Raw genomic sequence first — 26,275 nt, 5'->3', positions numbered from 1 at the left:
TTATAGGGTTAAAATATGTAAGACCGTCTTTGTAAAGCCGACTTGTTTGTGTTTTTCTCAGGAGTCAGAATGAATCTCAAATGTAGGAAACCCTGCACAACTTCATTAGCATAAAGCCAAGAAGACATGCATTATCAGCTCAATACTTCACTTAAAGAAACTGCCATAATTAAATGCTTTTGTTGATTAGAGATCAGAGTGTTAAGGGTATTTAAGAGAAATTGCAGAGTCCGTTTCTCTATTTCTCAACCATGCCTTTGAATTTAACTGATCCGTTTGCTATGACTGTCTCACAGTAAGGTTCTGAAGAGCTCAGCACGACTCTACAGTAACTACAGCTGCAACCTACTTCATTATACTGCCTGAATGCACTCAGCCATTCAGTGACCTTCACTATACCATCTATAATATGTAGCTTATGCACCATGAGTGCCGGTATGTTCTTGTAGTGATTCTCCACCCAACAACTATCTTCTGAACACTCTGGAGGTGGAGGGGAGCCCCGCCGCACATAGCAATCACAGCTGTGATGTTTATATTTGCATATTTAGCCATACGTTATATAAGAGTATGGCTGTTTGGTACATACCGAGTGTGAAGATGGACAGCAGGGTGTTGAATTATGATGCAAAGGTGATCAGAGAAGATTATATGGGAATCTTTACAGGACTATTTGAATCCAAGAATGAATTTGAGCTCCTAGATGAAGGCATGCACTGCAAAAAAGCCAACTTGTATTTTTTGGCCTAAAACAGTGATTTAAGTTGGTAAAACTTGGAAATATAAATTATTGACATTAAGGGCAATAATGTAAGTTAGCACAACAAAAGAAGCCAGTTGTCTGCTCAAAAACAAGTTGGTGAGTTGTTGTTACTTATATCTTTAAGTTGGGGTTCACAACAAGGGACAATAGTTCTGATAACTCTTATTTCTTTGTTGGGAAATTCGGTCATTAGCAAAGGTAGCGGCTAACTGATGCTAGAGGCTAACTGATGCTAGCGGCTAACTGATGCTAGCGGCGCTGCTTGTTACAGCTACAAGAGTAGCCATTAGCGTATCAATGCTAACTCAAAATTGTGGTCACAACATTAGCTGACATTTCATAGCGCCGTTACAATCGTGCCAATTCAGCACATTGCAGAAGTTGAGAGTTGAGCAAACTCAAAAACAAAACTTAACATATTTAGTTTAATTGTCCAACTTAAAATTTTATCGAAGTTTGTTGCCTTGAAATTTTGAGTTCAGCCAACTTTTCTTTTTTTGCAGTGTGGCTACGTTTTTACAGCCTTAGTTCAACCCTCTGGGATCACTTTAATTTACGACCCTTTCAGGCCCTTAAGGCTGAAAATGTTCACTTCCAAAAAAAATGCTATTAACTTTACAAATTAACATTTCGACTTTTGTTTTTCTGCATTAACCTCTTAAACATATTCCAACCTGCTCAAAATTGGCATTTTAACCCTTTAAATGCCAGTTTGATTGCACAATGTCACTGAGTTTAATAAAACAGCCCCAGCCCCAAAAAATAACTAATTTTTTTTGTTTTTTCTTTGAAAAACAGTGAATCAAACTGGCATTTAAAGGGTTAAAATTCTCAAAATCTTTAAATGTTTGGTAGTTTTGAGCAGGGCAGAAGTTGTATAAGAGGTTTATGCAGAAAAAAGTAGAAGCAAATATTAATCTGTAATATTTTTATAGCAGTTTCTTGGAAGTTTCACATTTTCAGCCTTAAGGGCCTGAAAGGGTTGTCAATTTGCACTCAGGGTATTATAGCTATTATAAAAAATTAAATTTGAAATCCAAAATATATCAAGAAAAAAAACCTTCTTCCAAAAAGCAAACCATCTGCAGTATCACAGCCAAAATGATTGCCAAAGCAAAAGTGAAAGATTACAAATTTGGCTGAAAATGTCCAGAGGGTTAAAAAAAAAAAGATTGTAATATATTGCTAATCCTTTTTGACATATTCCCTTTGAAGACAATACATTTAATTATTATAAATAAAAACATTATATTACTTACTGTACTTATTCTGAATTTCATGCAAGCCAAACATTTCAAACAGACTGACCCCAAAGTGCAAAATATTTCAATTTGTTTTCATCATGGATGTGATATCTGCAGGCTGCAGAGTAAAAGTAAAAGCACAAAGTTCAAACCAGTATCTGTGATGGTTCCAGGGTGTGTTAGTGCTCGTTGCATCATGGTGGACTATCAATTAAAAAAAACATCAATGTCAATTTAAATTTTTCAGCTCAGTTGTTTCTATCAAACGATAATGAGGCTGAACATCTCATGTACTGATTTTGTGGGAATTTAATAGCATCACTTTATCACTGTCCAACCTCACTCTGAACTAACTTATACAGATGATGTAAATCAGGGGTCTCAAACTCAAATTACCTGGGGGCCGCTGGAGGCAGTATCAAAATGACAGAAAAAAGACACAAAATGACAGAAAAAGACCTAAATTATTTTAAAAAGACACAAAACGACCAAAAAAAAAGACACAAAATCACTTAAAAAAAAAGACACAAAGTGACCAAAAAAGACAAAATTATTTAAAAAAGACACTAAATGACCCAAAAAAGACACAAAATGACAGAAAAAAAACTAATTTACTTAAAGAAGAAACAAAATGACCAAAAAAAGACACAGAATTACCAAAAAAGACAAGAAAAAAACAAAACAAAATTACAACAAAAAAAACCAACACGGTAAAGTGCCATTCATATAAAACTCACATTAAACTTTCATATCAAGGTGGGGGCCACAAAATATCGTCACGAGGGCCGCAATTGGCCCGAGGGCCGCGAGTTTGAGACCCCTGATGTAAAGGCTCTAAGCTCAGTAAAGGAAAGATATTTAACAAAGTAAAGCTTTATAGACCTGTCTCCAGGTCAGAGCTGCACAGTCTGTTGAGCACTTTAAAACATTATTAAAAACCTATTTATTCTCCTTGGCGTTCAGTTCCAGCTAGGCAAGAATCCTTGGCTTTCTTTTTTACTTTTTTACCCTTTTATTTGTCTTTTTTTTATTCATTTTTTATCTCTAACTCTGTTTTGGATTGAGTTTTTATTACTATTTTATTCTATTTTATTTGATTGTTTTACTGTTTTTAGTATTTAATTATTTTTATTGTTTTTATTTACACCCAGTTGTGTATGATTTATTCTATTTTAATAACTGTACAGCACTTTGGTCAACTGAGGTTGTTTTTAAATGTGCTCTATAAATAAACTTTGACTTGACTTGATTGTGAGTCTGTTTGTTGCCTCATTGTATGTGTTGAACAGGACACATGCTAATAACAGACCAGAGTCTATTCTTTTTTATACCGTGAACCTTCCTGACATCTGACCAGACTAGATGATAATCTGGATCCACACAGAGCTCGTTGTTATCACCGGTTTGAGTGACAACTTAATGAGAATCATTGTCTGTAACCAGTGGAGCATTTAAACACGACTGAATTAGCATATTAGCTTGCTAGCTTACGGTCCCTCCACACTGTCAAGAAGGCTACTTCACTAGCAGAGAGTGGACAACAGCATTGTTTTCATTAAAGTCAAAGCTAAATTTTTAAATGTTGCATTAAAGAAAATGTGAATTAGGGATGTTTCCATCAACTGTTTAGAGCAGAGGTCTCAAACTCAAATTACCTGGGGGCCGTTGGAGGCAGTATCAAAATGACCAAAAAAAGACACAAAATTACTAAAAAAGATGCAAAATGACCAAAAACTACACAAAATAAAAAAAAGGCACAATATGACTGAAAAAACACTACTTAAAAAACACACAAAATCACAAAAAAGACACAAAATGACCAAAAAATACACAGAATTACCAAAAAAGACACAGCATTATTAAAAAAGACACAAAATTACCCAAAAAGACACAAAATGACCAAAAAAGACACAAAATTATTTAAAAAAGACACAAAATTACCAAAAAGACACAATTATTTTAAAAAAAGGACAGAATTATTTTTAAAAAAAAGACACAAAATTACTAAAAAAGACACAAAATTACCAAAAAAAAGTAATTAAAGGGACCTTCCACACACAACACGGTAAAGTGCCATTCATATAAAACATTTAATATCAAGGTGAGGGCCACAAAATATCGTCACGAGGGCCGCAATTGGCCTGCGGGCCGCGAGTTTGAGACCCCTGGTTTAGAGCCAATAAACAAAGCTGCATATATGTAGTTTGGTCAGAAGATGGCAGTGTAACGCACTGCTGTCGGCTAATCCGTCAGTAAACAACAAAAAAGAGGTTGCTAGTTGGATGGAGAAAAGTCTGAAGGAATTAGATTCAATTGGGCAACTTGTAATTGTTTTTCATGTCAGCTTGTCTTGACCAACAAAGCGGAAACAGCTGATTGTCAGAACTTATTTGGAAAAAGGGTTTCCATCCCGTTTAGCACAATAAGTATTTTTCGTAAAAATCACCTCAAGCGGGCGTAAAAATTCTATCGAATTTTTGTGTTTCCATCAAGCTTTTCTCATGTGAATCTTCAAAATGCTCATATAAATCTGTTGATGGCTACACGGCTAGTATCTTGGTGACGGACATGTTGCGCGCTGGCTAACTAGCTAGCAAACAGAATCAATGACGCCATGGTCATAGGGAAGTGGGTGGATATTTATTTATTATTGGAATAATAAATGGTGTAGAGTCTGAGCTTTGCAGTGTACTACATTACCTAAATACAGCATCTCACCATCAAAAAGTAGAGTTTGTACTTTACTGAAAATCATGCCGTTGTTTTTAAAAACCCTGTGTTAGAGCCATTTTGTACATCGTGGAGAAGCTGATAAATAATTCAGATTATTTCATAGTTCATAGTTCTTTATTGAGGTTGTAAGAATGCCTATTGGTTCGTAGGAATTGCACTCTTCTTATTGGCTGAGATGTGTGTAACGTCATAATTGCTTACTTTGTTTTTAATTAAGATTATGGAGACGAGGAGAGCACACTAGTTTATGACCGTGCTCATAATTATTATTCTTTTTTGGATTGCTGCAGTTTATTGTTTGTAATGCTCAAACGAAAGGTTTTCAATAAACCATAAGAAAGAAACTGTGGGATTTTTTCAACCTGGTCTCACAGAAATCCGTGAAATAGCCACGGATTTCACTTAACTCAAAATCCGTGGAATAGCCACGGAATCGCTCAAATTTCCGTGAAACTGACACGGATTTCGCTACAATGCAAGTTAATGCCAGTCATATCCCGTGGCTATTCCATGGATATTTGTTCCTATTGGTTTGTTCCAAGTCACGTGACTTTCAAGGTCCCGGCGGTCAGAACAAAAAACATGGCGGACAGTTCTCTAATTTTTAGTGAAAAATCAATATTTTGACTTAGTTTCTGCATAAAAATGGATTTTGATCACATTTGTAGCGAGAAATATATGTTTTATTTTCTAAATATTCACTCAGTGAATGTACATAATCACTTTGTATGTTGGAATAGCCACGGGATATGACTGGCATTAACTTGCATTGTAGCCAAATCCGTGTCAGTTTCACGGAAATTTGAGCGAATCCGTGGCTATTCCGTGAAATAGCCACGGATTTTGCTTAACTCAAAATCCGTGGCTATTTCACGGATTTCTGTGAGATCATGTTGGATTTTTTCGGCTTAAGACACGCGTCGACTACATCCTCACGCTCCATAATTGAAGTGTGCGTTTCAAGTATGTGGAGGGGGCGTGGTGCATCAGCTGCAGGAGAGAGGTGTGGAGAGGGCTCAGGAGAGCAGCGCCAGGTGAGAGTGATTGACACAACTGCATGGCATTAGCTAATCACTCTCTCCCTTTTAAAACACAGTAGCGTGCTGGACCTGGGAGGAGAGATGACTGGAGCACACACACTCGAGAGCAGTGTCAAGCTGACGGAGCACGGCAGCAATAAGCCTGCGAACGGCTCTGTTATATTGTGGTAGTCTGTAAAATAAAAGTAATCTGAACTGTTATTATTGTACTCCGTGTCATATCTGCTGAGGAGAAACTCACGGTGGCTCAAACCACGCCACATTGGCGCCTGAACAAGGACTCAGCAGAGATGTCGGAGCCACAATCGCCAGTGACCACGCTGGCGCAGATGCTGGCGGAGGTTGCAGCTATGAGCCGGGACCAGGCGGCGCTCAACAGGCAACAACTGGCCGCTCTCCAGTTCCAGGCGGAGAAACAAGCGGAGCTGCTGGAGGTGATGGTGAATCGTGTTGGGGGGGCGTCGTCAGCCCCCTCGCTCGCTGGTGTCACGCTCCAGAGGATGGCGGCCCATGATGACCCTCAGACGTACCTGGAAATGTTTGAGGCGACGGCGACGGCGTGCAACTGGCCGGAGGAGGAGTGGGCTGTGCGCCTGCTTCCCCTGCTGTCGGGAGAGGCGCAGACGGCGGCCCTCGCCCTACCCGGACCCTCCCGGTGCCGGTTCGGGGACATCAAGCGGGCAGTCCTGGACCGTTTGGGGTTTTCCGCAGAAGACCAGCGGCGGAGGTTCCGGGGGACCAAGCTGGGTCCCGCTGATCGGCCATTCGTTTACGCACAACTGCTGAAGGATGCGGCGACCAGGTGGCTTCAGCCGGGGAGCTCTCCGGGCGAGGCGCGGCTGCTGGAAGCCGTAGTTTTGGAGCAGTTTGTGGAGGGGCTCCCAACGGCCACCTCGGACTGGGTGCGCTGCCACCGCCCGGCGGATCTGGCGGCTGCCATAACTCTGGCGGAGGACCATTTGGCTGTTCTCTCCTGGGGCCGGGCACATGAGGGTCGGCCAGCCTCTCCCGTCCGTCCCATACCGGCGCCCCGCAGGAGACCGGTGCCGGGTCCCCAGCCCTCCACGCCCGCTAGACCCTCTCCTCGCCCGCGCACTAATCCTCCCTCTCTTTTCTATCCTTCCCAGGCTCCAGCCGCTACGGGCGCTGTTCTCGACCCACAGAGGGTTCCTCAGGCGGCAGGGCAGGAATGCTGGAGGTGTGGACAACCCGGACACTTCCGCCGAGAGTGTCCACTCATGGAGGTCGGTCAAGTGGTCCGGGTTGTCGGACCTCCAGCACCCTCCCCCGGTCTAGGAGGGACGTACAGCGTTCCGGTAAGGATCCAGGGTGGTACACATCAGGCAATGGTGGACTCTGGCTGCACGCAGTCTATAGTTCACCAGAGTCTGATTCGACCCGGGGCATTGATGGAGGCGGGCTGGGTGGATATTAGGTGTGTGCATGGGGACATCCACAGATACCCTGTAGTACCAGTGGAAATTCGGTTTAAGGGAAAAAAGCATAGTGTAAAGGCTGCGGTTAGTTCCCGCCTGACGCACCCCCTGATTCTGGGTACTGATTGGCCGGGGTTTGACAGATTAGTGGGACAGTGTGTGGGGGTGCGTTCACGACCGACAGGGACATGGGATATGTGCGCTGTGCTCAGTGGTGACGCGAGGTTGTCCGACACTGCAGACGGGGAGGGGGAGCCGGCGGTGCCTCCACCGGAGGCTCCGCAGGTGCCCGTTTTTGCCTCCATGGAAGATTTTCCACTCGAGCAGTCTCGTGATGATACTCTACGCTTTGCCTTCGACCAAGTGATAAAAATTGATGGTCACATGGTGCGCCCTGATGCAGCGTTAACGTATCCCCACTTCTCACTGCGCAGGGACAGATTATACAGAGTGAGTCGTGACACTCAGACAAATGACATAATTACCCAGTTGTTGGTACCAAAAAGCCGCCGGGAAATGGTTTTCCAGGCGGCTCATTTTAACCCGATGGCTGGGCATATGGGGTATGAAAAGACACTGAACCGTGTAATGGCCCGATTCTATTGGCCAGGCATTCGGGCAGACGTGCGCCGCTGGTGCGCGTCTTGCCCTGAATGCCAGTTGGTTAACCAACCGGCCGTCCCGAGAGCGCCTTTGCGCTCATTACCACTGATTGAGATCCCGTTTGAACGTATTGGGATGGATCTCATCGGGCCATTTCACCGGAGCGCACGGGGATATCGCTTTGTGCTAGTTCTTGTGGATTACGCAACGCGATATCCAGAGGCAGTGCCGCTGCGCACCATCTCTGCAAAGAGTGTGGCGCAGGCACTGTTTCAAGTTATCTCCCGAGTCGGGATCCCGAAAGAGATCCTGACTGACCAAGGCACCCAGTTTATGTCACGAACACTGAGAGAACTGTACGGATTATTGGGCATCAAGTCTATTCGAACCAGTGTTTACCACCCGCAAACTGACGGCCTCGTTGAGCGCCTGAATAAGACTTTGAAGTCCATGATCCGTAAGTTTGTGCACGATGATAGTCCTAATTGGGATAAGTGGCTAGATCCTCTGCTGTTTGCAGTGCGCGAGGTACCCCAGGCCTCCACGGGATTTTCTCCCTTTGAACTGTTGTTTGGCAGGAAACCACGCGGGGTTTTGGACCTGGTTAAAGAAAGCTGGGAGGAAGGTCCAAGCCCCAGTAAAAATGAAGTGCAATACGTTCTGGACCTGAGAGCAAAACTCCACACACTGGGGCGGTTATCACGGGAGAATTTGCTCCGGGCCCAGGAACGTCAGCAGCGGCTGTACAACAGAGGATCTAAGCTAAGACAATTTTCACCGGGAGATAAAGTGCTTGTATTACTCCCATCTTCCACCTCCAAATTACTCGCCAAGTGGCAAGGACCCTTTGTGGTCACACGACGAGTGGGTGATGTCGATTATGAGCTTGTGCGATCTGACAGGGGAGGGGCCACGCAGATTTATCACCTCAACCTCCTAAAAGCATGGAGAGAGGCTGAGTCTGTTTCCCTGGTGACGGCAATTGGAGAGAGAGATGAGTTGGGGCCTGAGGTTCCAAAATCGGCCAATCCTGCCTCGCTCCTTTGTGAAAACCATCTCTCACCGTCTCAGAGAACAGATATTGCCAGGTTGCAACAGAGTTACGCTGACGTGTTCTCCCCCCTGCCAGGACGCACAAGTCTTATTCAACACAACGTTGAGACTCACCCGGGCGTGACGGTGCGTTCACGACCCTATCGGTTACCTGAACACAAAAGAAAAGTGGTTCAGGCAGAATTGAAAGCGATGCTGGAGATGGGGGTAATAGAAGAGTCCAACAGTGCCTGGTGTAGCCCCATCGTTCTTGTGACCAAGAAGGATGGGTCCATCCGGTTCTGTGTGGACTATCGCAGGGTGAATGATGTTTCACGGTTTGACGCCTATCCAATGCCTCGGGTCGACGAGCTCCTGGATCGCCTGGGCACTGCTCGTTTTTTCACGACACTGGATTTGACCAAGGGCTACTGGCAGATTCCCCTATCTCCAGAGTCCAGGGAGAAAACGGCCTTCTCCACTCCGTACGGTTTGTACCAATTTGTTACACTTCCGTTCGGGTTGTTCGGGGCCCCAGCCACATTTCAACGCCTCATGGACCGCGTGCTGCGTCCACATGTTGCATATGCTGCCGCCTACCTGGATGATGTTATCATCCATAGCACCACTTGGGCGGAGCATGTGCAGCAGGTGGCTGCGGTGCTGGGTTCACTGAGGCAGGCGGGGCTCACGGCCAACCCGAAGAAGTGTGCAGTTGGACGGAGGGAGGTACGGTATCTGGGGTACCACTTGGGCGGCGGGCAGGTGCGTCCACAGGTAGATAAGACAGCTGCTATTGCAGCCTGCCCAAGGCCCAAGAGCAAAAAAGAGGTGCGGCGGTTCTTGGGGCTGGCAGGCTATTACCGGCGATTTATCCCCAATTTCGCGGAGCTGACCAGCCCCTTGACTGACCTCACCCGAAAGGGTGCCTCAGATCCGGTCCAGTGGACGGAGCGGTGCCAGGTGTCGCTTGAGAGGGTTAAACAGACCCTCTGTGGGGAGCCTCTTCTCCACACACCTAACTTCTCTCTCCCTTTTGTCCTGCAGACTGATGCGTCGGGCAGAGGGCTGGGGGCCGTTCTGTCTCAGCAGGTGCAGGGCGTCGACCGCCCAGTGCTCTACATCAGCCGGAAGCTGTCCGACAGGGAGGCCAGGTACAGCACGGTGGAGAGGGAGTGCCTGGCCATCCGGTGGGCGGTCGATGCTCTGCGGTACTACCTGCTGGGGCGCCCATTCACCCTCTGCTCGGACCATGCTCCCCTCCAGTGGCTCCACCGCATGAAGGATGCCAACGCCCGGATCACCCGTTGGTATCTGGCACTACAACCGTTTAAGTTCAAGGTGATCCATAGGCCGGGGGCGCAGATGGCTGTGGCCGACTTCCTTTCCCGCTCCCATGGGGAGGGGGGGGGGGGAGTAGGTTAGGCCGGACGGCTCCCCGGCCTAAGTCGGGCGGTGGAGGTATGTGGAGGGGGCGTGGTGCATCAGCTGCAGGAGAGAGGTGTGGAGAGGGCTCAGGAGAGCAGCGCCAGGTGAGAGTGATTGACACAACTGCATGGCATTAGCTAATCACTCTCTCCCTTTTAAAACACAGTAGCGTGCTGGACCTGGGAGGAGAGATGACTGGAGCACACACACTCGAGAGCAGTGTCAAGCTGACGGAGCACGGCAGCAATAAGCCTGCGAACGGCTCTGTTATATTGTGGTAGTCTGTAAAATAAAAGTAATCTGAACTGTTATTATTGTACTCCGTGTCATATCTGCTGAGGAGAAACTCACGGTGGCTCAAACCACGCCACAAAGTAAAACTAGACGGAGCCACACTAACACCCTGTGTGAATAAACCAACCAGTGTATTATTGTTCTAGTGTTGGAAGAGTTGTTTTGCTACAAACTTGTCAAAGTTTAAGAACCCTTAAAAGGCAAACACAAACACACACAGAGGCCCTCTTGCAAAAATGTGTTCTTCCTTCCTCCGTCTGCCATGAAACCACCAGCGCCACTTAAACCAGTTAATAATGAACCAAGACGTTTCTGTTACTAGCAGTTAAAAATTAAGTGCTCGGACACACACAGAGAGAGAGAGAGAGAGAGAGAGAGAGAGAGAGAGAGAGAGAGAGAGAGAGAGAGAGAGAGAGAGAGAGAGAGCATGGGAGCCGTCTCGTCTTCTTCTTCTTCTCTCCCCGTTTCTTCCCTCTGGAATGTCTGTGCTTCTGAGAGTGATGTCATTAGTTACAGTGTCGCCATGGCAACACAACAAATGCTCCTTCGCATATTGCCGGTAGATTCAATCTTTCCTTTCCCACTTCATAATGCCAGAGGGTGTGTGTGTGTGTGTGTGTGTGTAGTATGGATTATAACCACCTCTGTTGGAGGAGAGCAGCAGAGATAGATAACAAACAAAAAAAAAGGAAGAATTTGAGATTGAGTCTTTTCTGTCTGACAGCTGTGAAGCCTCAGGACTCAGAGCAAGAGCCAAAACTGCTCTCTCTAAATAGAATTGTCTGAAAAGCGCATCGCCACGCCTGCTGTGTGTGTGTGTGTGTGTGTGTGTGTGTGTGTGTGTGTGTGTGTGTGTGTGTGTGTGTGTGAGCTTGTTTACAGCTCAGGTAGAGAGTGAACTGTCCGAGATAGATTCAGGCTGCAACAACACTGTAAAAAGTGTTTGTAGAAATTACAGTAAAAAGCTGTCAAATTGCATGAGAAATACGGCATGAATTAAAAATTGCATATCACCATAATAGACACTTTTAATTACTGTAAATCACAGAATAGAACAAAACTTTTGAAAAACACACAGTTTTACTGTTAAAATATTTTTAAAAATCATGTAAAATGAATGGAGAAATACCATATTGTCTCAAGGACACAATTACCTTTAAATTAAGGGACTACTCAGTCTAAGTTACAGTTTTTGCTGATATTTACATTTAAATTTACAGTAGAAAACCCACTCAATGTAATTTTTACGGTGTAATTCTGGCAACCACAGCTGCCGGTATTTTACCGTAAATTTAACAGATTATTTTTTACAGTGAACGTAAAGAAAGTTAGTTTGGAAACTGAACAGTCACTTTATTTTGTTACTTTATAAAGTAACAAAATAATATAAAGTTTATAAAGTTAATCTCTTTATAATGCAACTTTGTTTTCAATTTCCAACCAATCTACTGGAATTTGAAAAACTGTTAATGTAGAAAAAGCATAAAATATTAGAGCCCAGTGAAAACATCAAACTTTTTTTTCACAATATATGATGCAAAAAAATGTTGCTTGGCATGATTTATAAATCATTTTAGCTATTAACTTTTGTATTCTTTTTTTTTTTTTAAATAGTCAGCAATTGACTGAAACTGACCCTTAATGGTGTTTATCTATCTATCCATTTTAATCATATTTATTATTTATTTTCTCAGTTATAAGTTATAGAATTGGCTGACAATGTAGTACATTGTTTGTATAATGTATGACAATGTATAACAAAGTTAAAGATTATTATTTAATACAATTTTATGTTTGCACATCTCACATTTGCAACTGGTGAAAAATTTGTGCACAATCCACATAAAAAAGGTCTACTTTCATTCCAGCTCAAAAATTATGATATTGGTTATCTATGAAAACTATATTTATCGTCTATTTTACTCTGAGACAAGACCATATTTTATCAAAAAATACCAAATCATGCTTTATTGAGTAAGACTTGATGAGTAAAACTAATGATGGTGGAGTGTTGTTGCCAACATGCCAGTGTTAGCTAGCTAAGTGTTAGCATGGTAGCATATAAACATGCTAACATGCTGCTATGACAACATGCTGCACCAGGTGATGAGAAATGAACTGTGAGAGTCTGAAAAAAAATAAACTGGCAACACCTCCATTAGCATAAAAAAGGTAACAATAACATGCTAGCATGTATGCAGCACATTACATGCAAGTTCTAAGCAGGTTAGCATGCTAACAATAACACAGGTAAACACACAGAGACACACACACACACATACACACAAGTAACGCTATTATTAAAAGGTACTGCTAACTCTCGTTGGCTTTTAACACCACATAGAGTGTTGATTTAATGTTGTTTTTATGATTTTATGATTTTTTGTTTTTATTGTATTCATGCATATTTTATTTTGTGCGGGCAGTACATTTTACATTTTATTTTATTTATTTTTATCCCATTTTTAATTTATTTTATCTTATTGCATCTTACTGTTCTATTGTTTACTACATCTCTTTGTATTGTGTTATGTATTTATTGTTTGTGCAGCACTTTGGAAACCTTGTGTTTGCTAAAATTGTGCTGTATAAATAAAGTGGGTGGGGGGTAACATGGTAGAATATTAACTTAGCATTAACTAAGAATTTTAGTGTTAAAATGATATACATACATACTACTACAGCTGCTAGCTTAGCCTGATAGCACTGGACATCTCGTGTTTGTGTTGAATATAAATAAGTAATAAATATCAAGCGTTTTATTACATATTCACCTGAAAGCCTCCTTGGCATTTATGAAAAGTTAACTTGGCTTGTACTGCAATTTAAAAAGCAAACAAATCTACAGCGTGTTGAAGGGCCTTTGACCCTGAAATAACCTACGGGTCATTTCTATTTGAACTCACTTAACGGACTTCAGTGCAGCACTGAACATGAAGGGTCAAATGTCCTCACACATGAATAAACCAGGTGTACTCTGTGTACTCTCAGAAGGACATTGACTGAGTTTCTCCCTCCCTTTTCTTTGTCTGCGGTCTCGAAGGACCCAGCTCCACCGTAAATTATGTCACAGCAATCTGCATATCAAACAAAAGCTACAGATACTTTAAAAAGCTGAGTACAATCCCCAAGCATTTCATAGAAGTGACTTCAGAGTTGCATAAACTGTCTGTATGAAGTGCTAAGAGATTTTTATTATGTGTGTGGGTTAGAACAGATGGACTGGTTTCTAATGGTAAAAATATTTCCTCCAACTTCACTCTGCAGAAAGTTCAAATACTTCATTAGCGCTGGATCTTTCTTTCTTTTTTTATTCTTCTGTTTTTAATACCAGGGGCGTGGCCCAAACATTTTAATTGGAGGCCAGGTAGAAAAATACAACATGAAAAAATACAACCGCTTTGTTTTTAGGTGCTTTGTCATTTGGTGACTTGCTCTTGCTTCAGTTTTTTTTTTATTTGTATCTAAATTTTCAATTCATCGTATGAAAATCTGTTGCTTTCCACTGAAGAGAATATGGCATACACTGTAAAAAAAAATCTATTTAATTTACGGTAAAATTCCGGCAACTGTGGTTGCCAGAACTTCACTGTAAAAATTACAGTGAGCGTATGTAAATGTAAATGTAAATGTATGTATCAGCAAAAGCTGTAATTTATACTGAATAATCCCATTACTTGTTGGATAATTGTTTCATCATGGTATTTCTCCATTAATTTGACATGAAAATGTTATATTTTTACAGCAAAACTGTGTGTTTTTACAGTTTATGACAGTAGAATTTAAAGTTTTATGCTATTCTTTGATTTACAGTAATTAAAACTATCTACTATGGTGATGTACAATGTTTAATTTTACGACCTTTTTCTAATGCAATTTGACAGTGTTTTACTGTCATTTCTACAAACATTTTTTACAGTGTAGCAATGTAGCTTTGTGACAGTAGAGCAGTAACTTCTCTAAGACTTGATGAAATTGCCTTTATAATCAGGATTCAAACTTTTTCTTTCGATTCCAACAGATGCGATAAGATTACACTCACCAGCCACTTTATGAGCTACACCTAATAATATCTGATCAGCCAATCACATGGCAGCAACTCATAGTCTTGACAGATTTCAGAATAAAGGCCTCCTATAAGAAGTGAGGAGCATTTATGGGTACAAGTCAGGAACCGGCCTACTTTACTTATTTCAAGGGTGCTGAATCCAAAAAAAATGGTTCCCAAGCGAAATTTTGAGTTTTTGACCTTCTAATTTGTATCAAATGGCCACCAAATTGCCCATCTTGCTCAGTCGTTGGACCATTTCCCCTTAGTTTTATTGTAAGTAGGCAATCAAAGATGAGGAAATTAAGTTTCTGGATCTATAGTCTAGGGTCAGAGCAAGGATATAGTGGAGGCTCAGTGCCTTTTTTATGTATATATATATATATGCAAAATACCAACAGGAACATTTAAAAGTGATATTGATTGAATATTTATGTCGGCCTTAAAAAAACCACACAAATAATGCTTAATTTCACCTTAAAAGTTGGTATTTTGCATATATATATATAAATATACATAAAAAAGACACTGAGCCTCCACTATATCCTTGCTCTGACTCTAGACTATAGATCCAGAAACTTAATTTCCTCATCTTTGATTGCCTACTTACAAAAAAACTAAGGGGAAATGGTCCAATGACTGAGCAAGATGGGCAATTTGGCCGCCATTTTGATATGCTAATGAGGAGGTCAAAAACTCAAATGTTCGATTGGGAACCATTTTTTTTTGGATTCGGCACCCTTGAGATAAGTAAAGTAGGCCGGTTCCTGACTCGTACCCATAAATGCTCCTCACTTTCACTTTTTGGACAATTCTGTCTAGACTATCACTGCATTCAGAGATGAAGACGTGGTGAATACGAGCTGCTGGAGTTCAAAGCAGCATCAGAATGAGGAAGAAAGGTGATTTAAGTGCCAGATGGGCTGGTCGGAGTGTTTCACAAACTGCTGATCTACTGGGATTATCACACACAACCATCTCCAGGGTTTACAGAGAAAAGAGAAAATATCCAGTGAGCCAAAATGCCAGAAGTCAAGAGGTGAATGATCAGACTGTTGGAGATGATAGAAAGGAAACATCACCTCAAATAACCTCAAATAACCGCTTGTTACCACCGAGGAAGGAACGCAGAAGACAATCTGGATGCACAACACATCCACCTTGAAGCTTTATTAGCTACACGGATTAGTAGTTATACCGTGTTAGCTAATTAACCCATAAGAACCCAGACCCAGTAATCCTTAAAAAGGAAATTATAGGGGAAATACCAAAGTGGACCACGTAGAATACATTTCTGATGTGTTTTTTTTTTTTTTTAAATTGTGACGTTACATAGGCCGTTTATGGTATTTCTTATTTTTAAATGAATAAACTAGACACATTTTCTGCTTACAGAAACACAAATTTGTCTTTTTCTTTGCATCTCCACAACATATATCAAAATTGTGACATTAATAGTGCTGTTGAACAATAAATTATTTTTTAGATTTGTTTTTAAGTAACAAAATAATAATAAATCAATAATAAAAACAAATAACCATTTGCCTTTTTTGTTTTCATCTCCATAACATATGTCAAAATTGTGACTTTAATAGTGCTGTTAGACAACAAATTCCATTTCAGATTTTTTTTTAAGTAACAAAATAATAATAAATCAATAATAAATAAATATAAATAACACTGCCTCATTGGACGGCTTCTCAACAAGCTACTGTAGCTGTAGAACACTAAAAAACACACTTATGTACTTGAGAAAACATACATGAACATTACTAGAACATTTAAAATGTTTGTGACACCGTGTCACCATAGGTTCCTATGGGTTAAGTGGCCAGTGAGTGTAGAATACAACAAGACTACACAAACACAAATTAAAGTCAAAATGATCAAGTTCTAGCTAAATGACTTCTGTTTCTTTTCGTTTCGTTTCGTATCTGTTTATTTCGGTCAATACATGTCATCAAAACAAACCAGAAAAAACAAAAACAAAACATTGATCAAAGTAAACAACATGTAAACAGAAAGAGAAAATTGATAATAGACATTTGGACCGAAAAGGCTGAAGCAGCTTATTACGCCTTATTACCCTGTTACAACTCAAGTAAATTTAAAATTTAGAAATGTACAATCTGTTATTTATCAACAAAAGAAATAAGCAGTCACAAAAGAGAGAAAAGAAAGAAGCTTATTACTCATTACTCTAACTTATATAAGTTAATCATCCTATTTTTAAGTCTTTTTTACTATAATAAAGCCATAAGAAATGAAGTGATGGTTCCTGATCCTCTCCCTCTCTGCCTCTCTTACATACAGCAGCAGCAGAGAGACATGAAGGTCACATCACTCTGCTTTTTAGTCAGAAAAAATGAGCATCAGAATTAAGTTGCATTATTTTAACCAGAGAAAATGCCTCTGAAATTTCAACTTATAAGACACTCGACATGCACCTGCCTATGCTGAAAACGTCGAGGTGAACCCTGTTTAATATTTAAACTGCCAGCTACAGACCAGCGTGGCTTCAAAGTCAGCCCGTCAATATCAGAACAACACAAATCCTCTTGATTATTATTCACCATATGATTTATTCACCATATAGTTTAGATTATCTTCCTTCAATGCAATGCCATGTTAATGGTCACTATATCACCATAAATACCATGAATAGAAAACATTAGATAAGATAAGATAAGATAAGATAAGATAAGATAAGATAACATAAGATAACATAAGATAACATAAGATAAGAGCAGATAAAATGAGATATGACTTTCTTGCAGTGGGGAAATTTAGATCTAGGAAAATTACATATTATCATTCCCTTGTCTTGTCTTGCTAGAGGTAAAGAGCGTGAGAAAGTGTTTTAATAAGCTTACGGGGGAAAAGAGCAGCCATACATTGCAAAGTAAAGACCAATATCTAGTGAGTGAGGTGATTATTTAAACCAGCTATTCTCAACCTTTGGGTCGGGACCCCAATTGGGGTCGCGAGATGATTTCTGGGGGTCGCCAAACCATTTTGGAAGTCAATGTGTTGTCAATGTCAATGTGTTTTATTCTTTTTGGTCACTTAATGTCTTTTTTTGTTCATTTTGTGGTCAATTTGTGTCTTTTTTTGGTCATTTTGTTTCCTTTTTTTTGGCCATTTTGTGTCTTTTTTTAGTCATTTTGTGTCTTTTTTGGTCAATTTGTGTCTTTTTTTTGGTCATTTTGTTTCTTTTTTTGGTCATTTTGTGTCTTTTTTGGTCATTTTGTGTCTTTTTTTATCATTTTGTGGTCAATTTGTGTCATTTTTGGACATTTTGTTTACTTTTTTTGGTCATTTTGTTTCTTTTTTTGGCCATTTTGTGTCTTTTTTTAGTCATTTTGTGTCTTTTTTTATCATTTTGTGGTCAATTTGTGTCATTTTTGGACATTTTGTTTACTTTTTTTGGTCATTTTGTTTCTTTTTTGGGTGATCTGAACTGTCTGTGTGAGATTGTGTTCAGTGAGCGGGGGTCATGGACAACATGCATGTTAAATTGGGGGTCGCGACTCAAAAAGGTTGAGAACTACTGATTTAAACCATCATGATGAAAATGAGGTGAGATGCTTAATCATGTGTCTGCACTAGAGATTAAACAATTAGATGATGAATCAGTCAACCACCAGAAAATATATCAGCAACTTTAATGATAATCAATTAATTGTTTAAAGGTCTTTAAAGAAAGATGTATGTGTCTTTTTGATTATGAAGCAGGTTTCAGCATATAAAAACTGACTTTTACAACCCTCGTTGCATGGAGAAATCTACACAAGCCCTATTCAGAAACAGTCTGTCAGATGTTAATGACACAACTAAAATGAAAATGAAAGACAGTATCGCTGCAGTGGCATTTCAGTCATTCCCCAGCTGCAATGATGGTGCAGAAATGCAGAGAGCACCTATGCAAGAGACACAGAACACTGTGTGTGTGAGTGTTGTTGTGTTTTTTAACATTAAAGCATGTAAACATGTTCTAATAGAAATTAAAAATGCAACTATGAACCTGAAAATAAAATCTGAGCCTTCGTTTGAAAGGTAACACACAAAAACAAGGCTGAAACACAACCGAAAATACATTAGTTAAAAAACAAAAACCTAACTTTACCTGCAAAGAGGCTTAAACAGGTAAGGCTGAAGAGGTTAAATATATTATCAATTTAATACACGCCATGAAGCAGGAGAAAATGATTGTATTCTGCTTTATTTCAGTTTAAACCAACAAGTAAGTAAGTGTAAGTACAACAAACCTCTAAGCTGCTTTTTAAATCAGTCTCAAGTTATTTTGGGTGTGGGGAGATTGTGATGGGCATGTTTTGCTATGTTTGGAATCTCTCATAAATGATTAATGGAGAAAATAAGATAAATTGATGAGGAAATAGTTATATTATTCAGCATAACTTCACTGGTATCATGCAGATTGTGAATAAAAGCAGAAGCTCAGTGAGTCTGTGAGTCCCAGTGACACACAGTAGAAACAGACGCTGCATTAATAAACACAACCATAATGTGACATAAAGGCTCGCTCATGGCCAAACACACACACACACACACACACACACACTGCCACCAGCACCACTGTTAGCCTATTATTCATTTACAGCAGCCTAATGAGTCAAAGACACGTGATAATGAAGCGAGTGTTGTTTACCCCTCCAAGGTCTCCGTCTGACGCAAAACAGTGCCGAAAAGAAATGTGCACTGTCATCCACTATTCATATTTATGGAAATTAAACCAAATGAAATAAGGGTTCAAATGGTCTGCTTGAACTGTATTTACTGTTAGATGTGCAGTGAATGCATCATGGAGGCCTTGATGAGCAGGAGAGCTGTTTTCTACAGTAACAGGGTGAAAAACGCTGACTTTTCTGACTTTATCTGATACATTATATCTCTGAGAGCTGTTCTTTTTAAAAAAAAATATAGATAAAGAGTGACTAGGAAACGCAGAGCAAGCATTGCCTGCAGCATTATAAAAAGAATCTGGTTAGGTTCCCCTCTGGATCAGGGCTTAATGTCTCTTCCTGCCACGGTCGGCCATGAAATCACAGTTAATTAAAATATCTGATTTTAATTCCGTGCTCCTGCTTATGGGGTGAGAGCAGCAGACAGGAGGGCAAATTAGCGAGGACAGTAATGTTCAGAGTGAGTCACCTCCACATACGGCTCCTGCTGGTACAGTAGGACCAAGGACTGATGCAATTAACACTCCCATATTGACTGACATGATTAGAGGCAGATCCTGCTGCAGGCTCTGCCTCTAATTAACGGGGCACCTAACTGAACACTCTTCCTCTCTTATGCAAATACTATCACTGAATGTCAAGTGCTATTAAAGCAGCCTGTTGAGATGACGGGGGAGCTTTAAATCCATTCAGAATAATTACAAATGTGCCTTAAGTTGTGAAGAATAGTTTTAATTGCTCCCAAAAAACTAATTCAAATGATATTCATATTCAGTTGAGTCTCTTAACCCTATAAAGCCAAGTGTATCATATTAGATACAGTTATTTTTGAGACCTCTACATCATCAAAAACCTGATGTATACATGTGTTGAAGATGAACAAACTGAGCAACAAATTGCACAAAAATACCAGATGTAGCAAAAATGATATGCAGGTTCCATGAATGGATCATTGCTGCATTAAAAAACTTCATATCTGCAGATGTATGATGTTGTGTTATATGGAAAAAATATGTATTTTGCATGTTTAAGGAAAAAGGAAAAGTCAAAGTCTTAATAGGTTAAAAATGTTAGGGTTTATATGTTTTTGTTAGTTCGAGAAAAACAGACTGTGAGCAACAAATTGCACAAAAAGACCTGATGTATCAAATATGATACAAATTACAATTCATATATGCAATTTATTTATTTCTTAAAATTCGTCAGCAGGTTAATAAGCACTCAGTTTTTACAAAAATTGAATTTTCTGGCAATTATTTCATGGTTCAGGCTTTATAGGGTTAAACAAGAATAGTTTTAATTGCTCCAAAAAAACTAATTTAAATGATATTCATGTTCGGTTGAGTGTCTTAAAGCGAGCATGTTGCACAGTAATGTGCATTGACTGTAGTCCTGGCTGTATAGAGTCAATCTGTAACGTAAAAAAAAGAAGGTAGTGTGAGGGGAAATAAATAATTGATAACATATGTCTTCCGTCGGCGCAGAACAGAATGTTCTCGCTGCAGCAGCACCAGAGGCTGCAGGCTGATCTGCACCACAAACACCAAGTTCATTTCTCTGGTGACCAACTCCATAACTACCAAACTGAGACACACACACACACACACACACACACACACACACACACTGTCACTAGCAGTCTGGCCTTCAAAAGCCCGCGGTGCACACTCAAAAGAAAGGTTAAACCTTTAAGCAGAGAAAGTTCAACTCTTTTTTTATCATTATCTTCTGTGTGGACAAATCTCTGTTTTTCATGAAATATAATTGATATTTTCTTCCTGTATGTTTACGTGCAAAGGGTTTCAAAGCCACATTAATCTAATGGACACATCTGTCAGAGTGCATATGCATGGCTCCGGCTGCAACAAATGCTTCTTTTGATTATTTTCTCATCTGACAATAATTTTCTTAGAAAATTAATGAAAAATACACTTCAAAACATAGAGATGGCTCTGCATAAAAGCAGTTAAAACACACACATCTAAGAAGCTTTAACCAGGAATATGTTTGGCTTTTCTGCATCACTAATGATTCATGATTAATTGATTATTATAATAGGTACAGATTTATATGCTGTCAATCAACCGATCCATTATTGATCGATTTTGACTCCAGGCATGTCAACAACAAAAACTACGCCACATATAAAACAGAATTGGGCATTTAGATAAACATCTTTCTATTATTTTTGAAGATGCAAAAAAAAGAAAGAAAAAAAGAGTGATGTGGTTTGAATCATAACATGGTTCACCAGCTTGTTATTGGTCACCACTTAGAGTGTTGATTTTATCATTTTATGATTTTATGCTTTTATTTGTATACATGCATATTTTACTTTGTGTGGGCGGTACATTTTATTTATTTTATTTTATTTAATAATAATAAAAAATAATAATACATTTCATTTGTAATGCACTTTACATTAGAGGAAATCTCAAAGTGCTACAGGTTAAAAGCATAACAGTCTAATTATAAAAAGGATAAAAAAGGAAAAAACAGCTAAAAACAGAAGAAAAAGCACATATGCATACATACATACATAATTCATCTATTTGTTTTGAGTTATCTATTTATTGCTGTGCAGCACTTTGGAAATCTGGTGTGTGCTAAAATTGTGCTCTATAAATAAAGTGGATTGGATTATTGGTCACCACATGGTAAACAACCATCAATATGCAAAAAAAATAAAAAATCTATGGTAACACTTTACAATAACCAACTAACTAGTGTTTATAGATGGTTTATAGACCAATTATTAACCATTCACAAAGTGCTATACATATTTAATCTTTAAATGTTTTCAACCAATTTCTCTTCTTCGGTATATGAATTAACAAACTTAATATGGTGTTAAAAATGTTAAAATGAGTGCAAAACTATTAATAAACTAATAATTATAGTGTCATTGTTTGTTAATGGTAAAGTAACTATAAACTGACATTAATATACCATCTATTTGGCTTTTATGAATTATAGTTCAACATTAGTACATTTTCTGTTTACCATTATAAATTGCCTATATATGGTTTATAAATGATGATTAAACATTAATAAACTATCTGTTTACCATTTATAAATGATGGTTATTGTAAAGTGTTACCAAATCTATTAGGTAAAAAATAAAAAATATGTATTTGTAAACATAAGAAGTACTCTATTACTTGCTTGGCGTATTGGCAAACTCAAGTGAATGAACCAAGTTAGGATTTAAACATTTATTTAGTAAGTTAAAACTATTCAAATGCTGAGGCAGCAAACAACCTATGTTACACTATGTTTTATATGGATGGTGTGTGTATATTTGTGTGTATATATGTCGATATGTATTTTCTTATATATATATTTTTTTGCATATGTATGTGTGTATGTGTATATATATGTATGTTTTATTTTAAATTTTTTTCTTATTTTTTAATTATTTTATATATATTTTATGTATGGGTGTGTGTATATATGTCGATATGTATTTTCTTATATATATATATATATATATATATATATATATATATATATTTGTATATGTATGTGTGTATGTGTATGTATATATATGTATGTTTTATTTTAATTTTTTTTCTTATTTTTTAATTATTTTATATATATTTTATGTATGGGTGTGTGTATATATATATTTTTTTTAATTATTATTATTATTATTTTTTTTTTTTTCTACACACTGTTGTCTTAACTGATCTGGTGTATTAACCTATTAATACAACGATGTAAAGGTCTCTGGGGGAGTGGAATGGGTGTTGGGTTATATAAGAAAATGAAAATATGTCTCTTCGATTGTACTGTTTACTGCAACTGTGAATCAATAAAAAAATATATATATTAACCCTATAAAGCCAAGTGTATCATATTTGATACACAAGTTTTTGAGACCTATACATTATCAGTGTGATATGTTTTTCCTGAAAAACCTGACATGTGTTGAAAAAAACAACAACTGAGCAACAAATTGCACAAAAATACAAGATATAGCAAAAATTATATGCAGGTTCCACTGGTGGATCAGTCATTGCTGCATGAAAACTTCATATCAGCAGATGTATGATGTTGTGTTATATGGAAAAAAATATTTTGCATGTTTGAGGAAAATGTTAAAAGAAAGTAAAGCCTTAAAAGGTTAAAAATGTTGGGTTTTATATGTTTTTGTTAGTTCAAGAAGAACAAACTGTGAGCAACAAATTGCACAAAAAGAACTGATGTATCAAATATGATACAAATTAGAATCATATATCCCTATTGTTTTTGGATTTTTTTTTTTTTTAATTATCTGTCAGCAGGTTCAATAAACACTCAAGTTTAAAAAAAAAAAAAATTCTGGCAATTATTTAATGTTTCAGGCTTTATAGGGTTAAAAAAAAAAAAAAAACTATTCAAACCATTAAAATCTGGTTAAACTGGCTCCATAACTGGACATCCCTGTCCTGCTCCTGCTGCTTGTACTTACAGCACGTTGGTGTTTAGCGGGACCTCTGACGCTGCTGGGGCCTTATCCAGCCCGATGTTGGAGCAGTTGACGACGCAGGACTGCTGCAGGGGCCCCGCCGGCGCGCAGCTGCAGTTAACGGGACAGGGAGTGCAGCAAGTCCCGCAGTCCCCCTGCGGCCCGGAGCCCCACGCCTCCAGGACGCAGAGCGCCACCAGCAGACCGGAGAAGAAGCGGAGCCTCGGGACGCAGACGCCATGTTTTCGCTTGGATAAAGTCTGTCCATTTCCACAAGGCATAGCTTACTCACATCTCATCGCCTCTGATGGTGTAAGTCCTCAGAGTGGAGGGAACCAAACACAGAACAAAGAGGAACACTGACTGACTAACTAAGGCGCGTCCTGTTCTTCATAAGAGGAGAAGAAGGGAAGAACTTGGTGACGCCGTTTATCTCCTTTGCGTTTTCTTCTTTTCTTCTGCTCGGATCCCCTTCTTCTGAAAATCTAACGGAGCTTCTCCACAATCCTTTCAGGGGAAAAAAAGTTTTGGAGAACTTCCTCTCTCCTCCTCCTCTTTCCACTGCAGTTCCCCGAGCCGCCACCACTGCTCCAGCTCCATCACTGCTGCTTTATTTTTATTTTATTAAAGTATTTATTTAATTTTTAATTTTTCAACATATAATACAGACACTTACAAACAACCGAGACAGACACCAAAAACAGACAGGAAGAAAAATAAATAAATAAATAAAATAAAATAAAATAAAATAAATTAAATTAAAAATCATCATCACTGCTTCTTTATTTCTTTATTTTTATTTTTTATGTAAAAGCCAAATATTCAACTCTCTCTCATACTGAACATAAACATTTTAGATTGAGTTTTTATTACTATTTTATTTTTTTCTTGTTTTTAGTATTTTCTTGTTTTCATTGTTTTTATTTAGGCCTATAACTATATTTCTGTATGATTTTTTATTATTATTGTATTTTAATAACTTTACAGCACTTTGTACAACTGAGGTGGTTTTTAAATGTGCTCTATAAATAATATTTGACTTGACTTGATAAACAGTAAATGCAATCTAAATAGAAATCAAAATGTTAAATAATTGTTTATGTTTTTAAATGTTGAGTTTTATACCTAGCATCACTGCTTCTTTATTTCTTTATTTTAATGTTTTATGTAAAAGCCAAATATTCAACTCTCTCTCATACTGAACATAAACATTTTAGATTGAGTTTTTATTACTATTTTATTTTATTTTATTACTATTTTTTTTCTTTTCTTGTTTTTAGTATTTTATTGTTTTCATTGTTTTTATTTATGACTATATTTTTGTATGATTTTTTTAAATTGTATTTTAATAACTGTACTGCACTTTGTACAACTGAGGTGGTTTTTAAATGTGCTCTATAAATAATATTTGACTTGACTTGATAAACAGTAAATACCATTGAAATATAAATCAAAATGTTAAATAATTGTTTATGTTTTTAAATGTTTAGTTTTATACTTAGGGAATATAACTGATGTGGTGTTAAAGGAAGAAAATCACTGAGCTTATATTGATATTATATTTTATTTTTTAAGTTTTCAGTTTTATAAACATACATCACAACTACAAGGGAAACAACAGCCCCCACCCCCACCCTCAGGGATAAAGACATGGGGAAAACAAGCAAAAACACAAACAAACAAACAAAACGAAAACAAAATAATTCTGATAAACAAAAGAAAAATGTTCTCTTATAGGATTCAAAGCAATATAATACTGTACAATCGGCGCCAGCCACTGAATCTGGACGTAAGCGGTAAGCCTATATCAGTAGTTCTCAACCTTTTTGAGTCGCGACCCCCAATTTAACATGCATGTTGTCCGTGACCCCCACTCACTGAACACAATCTCACACACACAGTTCAGATCACACAAAAAAGAAACAAAATGACCAAAAAAAACACAAAATTACCAAAAAAAGACACAAATTGACCAAAAAAGCCACAAATTGACCAAAAAAGACACAAAATGACTAAAAAAAGACACAAAATGACCAAAAAAAGGAAACAAAATGACCAAAAAGAGACAAATTGACCACAAAAAAAGACACAGAATGAGCAAAAAAGACACAAATTGACCACAAAATCATCAAAAAAAGACACAAAATTACCAAAAAAGACACAAATTGACCAAAAAAGACACAAAATGACCCCAAAAAGAAACTCCCCAAAAAACACAAAATGACTTAAAGAAGACACAAAATGACAAAAAAAGGAAACAAAATGACCAAAAAGACACAAATTGACCACAAAAAAAGACACAAATTGACCCCAAAAAAAGACACAAATTGACCACAAAATCATCAAAAAAAGACACAAAATAACCAAAAAAGACAAAAAATGACAAAATAAAAACACAAAATGACCAAAAAAGGACATTAAGTGACCAAAAAGACTAAAACACATTAACACATGAACACTTTAACACAGTGGAGACAGAGCTGACTTCCAAAATGATTTGG

The 26,275-nt window shown here is 38.5% G+C and overlaps 1 protein-coding gene across 1 annotated transcript in view; it reads right to left on the bottom strand.

The window, feature by feature from the left end:
- Window positions 1–24,341, bottom strand: part of pkd1a (polycystic kidney disease 1a) — a 155,196-nt gene extending 130,855 nt beyond the window's left edge. Inside the window, exon 1 of the mRNA XM_059348971.1 lies at window positions 23,778–24,341. Coding sequence (XP_059204954.1) covers window positions 23,778–24,055 — 278 coding nt within the window. The 5' untranslated portion in view covers window positions 24,056–24,341. The remainder of the gene's footprint in view (window positions 1–23,777) is intronic.
- Between the last annotated feature and the right edge of the window lie 1,934 nt (window positions 24,342–26,275).

The sequence above is a fragment of the Centropristis striata genome, chromosome 1 (assembly GCF_030273125.1).
Source record: "Centropristis striata isolate RG_2023a ecotype Rhode Island chromosome 1, C.striata_1.0, whole genome shotgun sequence".
In the NCBI taxonomy this organism is placed as follows: Eukaryota; Metazoa; Chordata; class Actinopteri; order Perciformes; family Serranidae; genus Centropristis; species Centropristis striata.
Note: the sequence above shows the minus strand (reverse complement) of the source record. Positions and strands in the feature narration are given on the sequence as shown.